Source organism: Nansenia antarctica (assembly GCF_963989245.1).
Source record: "Nansenia antarctica genome assembly, chromosome: 3".
Lineage (NCBI taxonomy): Eukaryota > Metazoa > Chordata > Actinopteri > Argentiniformes > Microstomatidae > Nansenia > Nansenia antarctica.
The window spans coordinates 87,137,620-87,145,119 of NC_137688.1; the positions used below are offsets into that span (position 1 = coordinate 87,137,620).

A 7,500-nucleotide genomic window follows, 5' to 3' on the forward strand; every position below is an offset into this window, starting at 1 on the left:
GTGTCTGTGTGTGTGTGTGTGAGAGAGAGAGACTAACAGTGTGTGTGTGTGTGTGTGTGAGAGAGAGAGAGACTAACAGTGTGTGTGTGTGTGTGTGAGAGAGAGAGAGACTAACAGTGTGTGTGTGTGTGTGTGAGAGAGAGAGAGACTAACAGTGTGTGTGTGTGTGTGTGTGTGTGTGTGTGTGTGAGAGAGAGAGACTAACAGTGTGTGTGTCTTCTGTAGGGAACCCTGTGTGATGTGTCTCTGGTGGTGGAGGGGAGACACTTCCCTGCTCACAGAGTGGTGCTCGCTGCAGCCAGCCACTTCTTCAGCCTCATGTTTACCAGTGAGTACACACACCCACACACACACACACACACACACACATACACACACACACACACCACCAACTCTACTATATACACACACACACACACACACCACCACCAACTCTACTATATACACACACACACACACACACACACACACACACACCACCAACTCTACTATATACACACACACACACACCACCACCAACTCTACTATACACACACACACACACACACACACACACACAGAGGATGATGACGGTGGCATAGGTATGTCTCATAAATCAGAGCCCCCCCCCTCCCTCCCCCCCCCCCCCCCCTCTAGCCAGTATGCTGGAGTCGACCTCTCATGAGGTGGAGCTGAAGAGTGCTGAGCCGGAGATCATTGAGCTGCTGGTGGAGTTCATCTACACAGCACGGTAAGAGACCTACACAGGACGGTCAAACACACGGGCTTTACATCCATCTTCTGCTTGTCCATCTCGTCTCATCTCATCTGACTAGGAGAAACATACTCTGATATAGCAAAGCAAACAACATATCAATCAAATAAATTGGCCTGTTTCGAGGGCTTTGAGTAGTAACGTGTGTGTGTGTGTGTGTGTGTGTGTGTGTGTGTGTGTGTGTGTGTGTGTGTGTGTGTGTGTCAGGATCTCAGTAAACAGCAGTAACGTCCAGTCCCTGTTGGACGCAGCTAACCAGTACCAGATAGAGCCCGTCAAGAAGATGTGCGTGGAGTTCCTCAAAGAACAGATCGACGCCACCAACTGTCTGGGTAAGACCTGCTCTGTCAGCCTCAGCCCTATAACCACTACCCAAGCTCTATAACCACTACCTGAGGTCTATAACCACTACCTGAGGTCTATAACCACTACCTGAGGTCTATAACCACTACCCAAGGTCTATAACCACTACCTGAGGTCTATAACCACTACCTGAGGTCTATAACCACTACCTAATGTCTATAACCACTACCTAAGGTCTATAACCACTACCTGAGGTCTATAACCACTACCTGAGGTCTATAACCACTACCTAAGGTCTATAACCACTACCTAAGGTCTATAACCACTACCCAAGGTCTATAACCACTACCTGAGGTCTATAACCACTACCTGAGGTCTATAACCACTACCTAATGTCTATAACCACTACCTAAGGTCTATAACCACTACCTGAGGTCTATAACCACTACCTAAGGTCTATAACCACTACCTAATGTCTATAACCACTACCTAAGGTCTATAACCACTACCTGAGGTCTATAACCACTACCTAATGTCTATAACCACTACCTGAGGTCTATAACCACTACCTAAGGTCTATAACCACTACCTAAGGTCTATAACCACTACCTGAGGTCTATAACCACTACCTAATGTCTAATCTAGAGTCACATTTCTACAATCACAGTTCAGTCATTATTCTGACCCGGGACGGTTTGCTTTGCCGACCAGAGGTCTCTGGTCTCTCTCCTGCAGGTGTCTCTAGTTCCTCTGGTCCTGCAGGTGTCTCTAGTTCCTCTGGTCTCTCTCCTGCAGGTGTCTCTAGTTCCTCTGGTCCTGCAGGTATCTCTAGTTCCTCTGGTCCTGCAGGTGTCTCTAGTTCCTCTGGCCTCTCTCCTGTAGGTATCTCTAGTTCCTCTGGTCTCTCTCCTGCAGGTATCTCTAGTTCCTCTGGTCTCTCTCCTGTAGGTATCTCTAGTTCCTCTGGTCCTGTAGGTATCTCTAGTTCCTCTGGTCTCTCTCCTGCAGGTGTCTCTAGTTCCTCTGGTCTCTCTCCTGTAGGTGTCTCTAGTTCCTCTGGTCCTGCAGGTGTCTCTAGTTCCTCTGGTCCTGTAGGTATCTCTAGTTCCTCTGGTCTCTCCTGCAGGTATCTCTAGTTCCTCTGGTCCTGCAGGTGTCTCTAGTTCCTCTGGTCTCTCTCCTGCAGGTATCTCTAGTTCCTCTGGTCCTGTTGGTATCTCTAGTTCCTCTGGTCTCTCTCCTGTAGGTGTCTCTAGTTCCTCTGGTCCTGCAGGTATCTCTAGTTCCTCTGGTCCTGCAGGTGTCTCTAGTTCCTCTGGTCTCTCTCCTGTAGGTATCTCTAGTTCCTCTGGTCTCTCTCCTGTAGGTGTCTCTAGTTCCTCTGGTCCTGTAGGTGTCTCTAGTTCCTCTGGTCCTGCAGGTGTCTCTAGTTCCTCTGGTCTCTCCTGTAGGTGTCTCTAGTTCCTCTGGTCTCTCTCCTGCAGGTATCTCCTCCCTGGCTGAGTGTCTGGACTGTCCTGAATTGAAGGCGGCGGCTGATGACTTCATCCACCTGCACTTCACCGAGGCCTACAAGCTGGACGAGTTCCTCCAGCTGGACGTGTCTCAGCTCACACACCTGCTCCACCAGGACACACTCACCGTCCGCGCCGAGGACCAGGTACACACTCACACACACACACTCACACACACACACACACACGCACGCACGCACGCACGCTTACACACATTTTCATACAGACTGACTTTCATACCATTGTGTGTGTCTCTCTCTCTCTCTCCGTGGTGTGTGTGTGTGTGTGTGTGTGTGTGTGTAGATCTACGACGCGGCGGTGCGGTGGCTGAAGTACGACGTGTGCGCCAGGCAGGTCCGCATGGTTCAGGTGCTGGGCTGCGTGCGCTTCCCTCTGGTCTCCAAGGCCTTCCTGTCCAAGACCGTCCAGGCCGAGCCGCTCATCCAGGACAACCCCGACTGCCTGAAGATGGTCATCAGTGAGTCTACACGCACACACACACACACACACACACACGCAACCCCGACTGCCTCAAGATGGTCATCAATGAGTCTACTGGACACTAGGGGTGTAACGGATCACGGAAAGTCCGTGATCCGTTCGGATCGCCCTCCACGGTTCGGAACGCATGTGTACCGCGGATCAATTGCAAAATGTTAACAAGTAATAATATTACTTAATATTAGTTAATATCTCTTGTAAATCACAATGTAGAGTTGCCATGAAAAGATAGACGCGACAGTTGCGTGCTTTGATTTACTCTAAAGCGCAATGATAGGTTGATAATGCGAAAGAAAAAGAATCCGTTGTTTGCGAATCCACAACAACAAGGCTGCGTTCGTAAATCCGCTCTGGAATCTGATCAGCGTTCAAGGAACGCCTCTTGTCCAATCAAATTACTTGGTCGCTTTATGACGTCGGACCCAGTGTGCGCTCCGGCGCTCTCAAAGCGAATTTACGAACGCGGCCCAGGTGTATCATGGCGAGTGCTAGTTACGTTGTTCGGCGGAGAAGACCTCAAAATGCCTCCCTCGTCATTTAAATCCCATGTATGGGAGCACTTTGGCTTCTCTGTCAACTATGACGGGAGGCACGAAAAAGGTAGCTCGACAACTTATGATAATGTAGGCATTTTTTTCATACCATGTTCAAAATAAGGGTTCACTTTATTATTTAGTTAAAAGTGGCATAAAACATGTTTATTCATCTCATCACGAATGATCTGCTTTAAAGAGCCCAGTGACTCACTGCTGCAACCAGGCGCCTCCTCCCTCTCTCCTATCATTTAAATTGAGTGTATTTCAGTATAATTATGTAATGTTTGAGTGTAGAATTGTTAGGGTTGAATGATGTTTTCATAATGTTTTAATGTTGTGAATATGTTTGTTGAAAAGGACACTGTACACTTTGTCCTGTTCTGTGAATTCCGTAGGTTCAACCTTGTGCTTTTTGCTGTAAGCACAACCATACAAGGCATCGCTGTCCACTCCTTATCTCCTGTCCCAGCTGGGCCTCCTGGTCTCATGGAAACTTCCTGACATTGTGTTGTCCGAGGGGCCCAGCAATAAAACTGTTTATGTTAAGCTGTACATTCCCATGAAACTGCTTATGTAAAACATTCCCAGGTTACTGTTTATGCTAACGCTGTACTTGTCCATGAAACCCCCTCCCCCTACCCATGTGTGTTCCTACGATTGTGTGTTCCTCACAAGGCTGGCTCCCCCCTGTACGTGTGTCTTTCTGTGTTGAGAATAAAATGACTGGCTCGGAGGAGGAAAGATTCAGTTTGAATCCGGAGTCTCTCCAGGAGACTTCGGGATTCACTCTCCTTGGCAAGAAAATAAGAATCATAATTGAATCCGGGTCTCTTTGTTGTTTAAAGTCTACTACGGTCTGTTTGAACTAGCGATGGGTTAGCATGGCCTGCTTTACAAGTAGGCTGAATTAGAATATAGCATTTAACCCTATTAGAACCGAACAAGAATATGTTATATATATATTATATATATATATGTACAGTATATATATGTATGTATATATATATATATATATATATATATATTACCAGTTTTGACATCTTGAATGTTGTTGGTTTTTGTCACATAGTAAAAGTGGTGTTTTTACAGAATTCAAGGAAAAAGCCGTTTTTATAAAAACAAAAATGTTTTGTGTTGATCCGAAAAATGATCCGATCCGTGACTCAAAAACCGTGACACGATCCGATCCGTGAGTTAGGTGATCCGTTACACCCCTACTGGACACACACACTCACATGCATACTCTCACACACGCTTGCACACACTCACCCACACATACATACGCGCACACACACACACCATACACTATGTCTGTGATGTCAGCTCAGGTGTGTGTGTGTGTGTGTGTGTGTGTGTGTGTAGGTGGGATGCGGTACCATCTCTTGCCTCCAGAGGACCGTGAGGAGTTGGGAGAGAGCAGCCGGGCGCGACGGAAGAAACACGACTACAGGATAGCTCTGTTTGGAGGCTCTCAGCCCCAGTCCTGCAGATACTTCAACCCCAAGGTACACACACACACGCACGCACGCACGCACGCACGCACGCACGCACGCACGCACGCACGCACGCACGCACGCACGCACGCACGCACGCACACACACACACACACACACACACACACACACACACACACACACACACACACACACACACACACACCCACATGGTAACGAATTCTACTAATGAGTAACTGTATTCTAATCTATTCGCACCCATCGCGCTGACTTGTCGTACCTAGCTCGATTTACGGAACGACAATAACGAAATAAACAACAACATTTGACTTGAATTTTGTCACCTCTGTGTGTAATTTTAATTTTAATATGTTGCTGTTGTTGTTGTTGTTGTTGTTGTTGTTGTTGGGGCGGCTGTGGTGCAGGAAGTAGAGCCAGCGTCTAATGATCGCAAGGTCTGCAGATCGGTGGTTCGAACCCCGGTTGGCCACATGTCGAGGTGTCCTTGGGCAAGACACTGAACCTCAAATCGCTCCCAATGAGGGGCCGGCACCTTGCATGGTAGCTTGCCACCATTGGTGTGCGAATGTGTGTGTGAATGGATCGATGAGAGGCCATTGTAAAGCGCTTTGGAATAAGGCCTAGCTATATAAGTCAGTCCATTTGTTGTTGTTGTTGTTGTTGTTGTGGTGACCCTCCGGCGTGCGTCTCCAGGACGACAGCTGGACAGACATCTCTCTCTCTCTCTGTCTCTCTCTGTCTCCCTGTCTCCAGGACTACAGCTGGACAGACATCCGCTGCCCGTTCGAGAAGCGGCGGGACGCCACGGCCGTGTTCTGGGACAACGTGGTGTACATCCTGGGGGGCTCCCAGCTGTTCCCCATCAAGAGGATGGACTGTTACAACGTGGCCAAGGACAGCTGGTACTCCAAGCTGGGCCCGCCCACCTCCAGAGACAGCCTGGCCGCCTGCACCATGCAGGGCAAGATCTACACCTCCGGAGGGTCGGAAGTGGGTGAGTAGGGCAAGACGGACACCTCAGGAGGGCAGGACCAGGGAGGGGAGGAGGACCAGGGTGGGGAGGAGGACCAGGGTGGGGAGGGAGAGGGTGGGGAGGAGTGAGTAAGTTTGTGGCCTTGCTTGCATGAACACTCGTATGTGAGTGCTTACTTGCTTACAGTGTGTGTGCGTGCATGTGCGTGCGAGGGGGAGAGAGGGGGAGGGAGAGAAAGAGAGAGAAGGGGGGGGGGGGGGGGGGGTCAGACTCATCTACATCTGCAGAGTCTGTGTGTGTGTGTGTGTGTGTGTGTGTGTGTGTGTGTGTGTGTGTGTGTAGGCAGCTCGGCCCTGGACCTGTTTGAGTGTTACGACACGCGGACGGAGAGCTGGCAGGTGAAGGCCAGCATGCTGACGCCCCGCTGCAGCCACGGCTCCGTGGAGGCCGACGGCCTCGTCTACGTCTGCGGAGGGTCGCTAGGCAACAACGTCTCCGGCAGGGTCCTCAGCAGCTGTGAGGTCTACGACCCCGGCACTGAACAGTGAGACACACACACGTACACATAGACACACATACACATAGACACACGTACACACACACACGTGTACTCATAGACACACAAGTACACACACACACACACACACAGACTCTGCAGACGTAGATGAGTCTGACCCCCCCCCCTTTCTCCCTCCTCCCCCCCCCTCTCTCCCTCCCTCCCTCCCTCCCTCCCCCCCCCTCCCTCCTCCCTCCCCCTCCCTCCCTCCCTCCTCCCTCCCTCCTCCCCCCCCCCTCTCTCTCTCTGCAGATGGAGAGAGCTGTGTGGGATGAGGGAAGCCAGGAAGAACCACGGCCTGGTGTTTGTCAACAACAGGATCTATGCTGTGGGCGGGCAGAGCGGACTGGGTACTGTACTGTGTGTGTGTGTGTGTGTGTGTGTGTGTGTGTGTGTGAGTGTGCGTGCGTGCGTGCGTGCGTGCGTGCGTGCGTGTGTGTGTGTGACATCTCTTTCTGTAAGTAACTCACTCAGTGTAGAGCAGGGGTGCCCAATACGTCGATCGCGATCGACCGGTCGATCGCAAAGGTAGTATGGGTAGATCGCATGGCATTGAACAAAACGAGAAAAAAAAAAAAAAAAAAAAAGAAGTTCGCCTATCATCCATCCTCACTATGGCTTTTGCCACTTGATTGACGTACAGGTAAGCCAGTCTGAGATCTGATCTTTTCACCTAACACACGGTTCACCACGCATGCGCAGTCAACAGCACCAACTACAAAATACAAAATACCGGCGAGACTAATTACCTAGTTAGCCTTCCAATTTCTACTATTTACTATATAATACTAAATAAAGGCTATACAAATGAGTGGGGAAGCTGGACCAAGTAAGAAACCAATAACGTATAACTTCCATCCAGAATGGGAGGAGGACTTTTTTACACGA

The 7,500-nt window shown here is 49.7% G+C and overlaps 1 protein-coding gene across 1 annotated transcript in view; it reads left to right on the forward strand.

The window, feature by feature from the left end:
- Window positions 1–7,500, forward strand: part of LOC308154558 (kelch-like protein 7) — a gene marked incomplete at its 5' end in the record, with an annotated part of 9,918 nt that overhangs the window by 611 nt on the left and 1,807 nt on the right. The window contains 9 exons of the mRNA XM_080527700.1: window positions 226–328; window positions 637–730; window positions 962–1,086; window positions 2,542–2,717; window positions 2,875–3,049; window positions 4,971–5,113; window positions 5,837–6,077; window positions 6,399–6,600; window positions 6,865–6,962. Coding sequence (XP_080383826.1) covers window positions 226–328; window positions 637–730; window positions 962–1,086; window positions 2,542–2,717; window positions 2,875–3,049; window positions 4,971–5,113; window positions 5,837–6,077; window positions 6,399–6,600; window positions 6,865–6,962 — 1,357 coding nt within the window. The remainder of the gene's footprint in view (window positions 1–225; window positions 329–636; window positions 731–961; window positions 1,087–2,541; window positions 2,718–2,874; window positions 3,050–4,970; window positions 5,114–5,836; window positions 6,078–6,398; window positions 6,601–6,864; window positions 6,963–7,500) is intronic.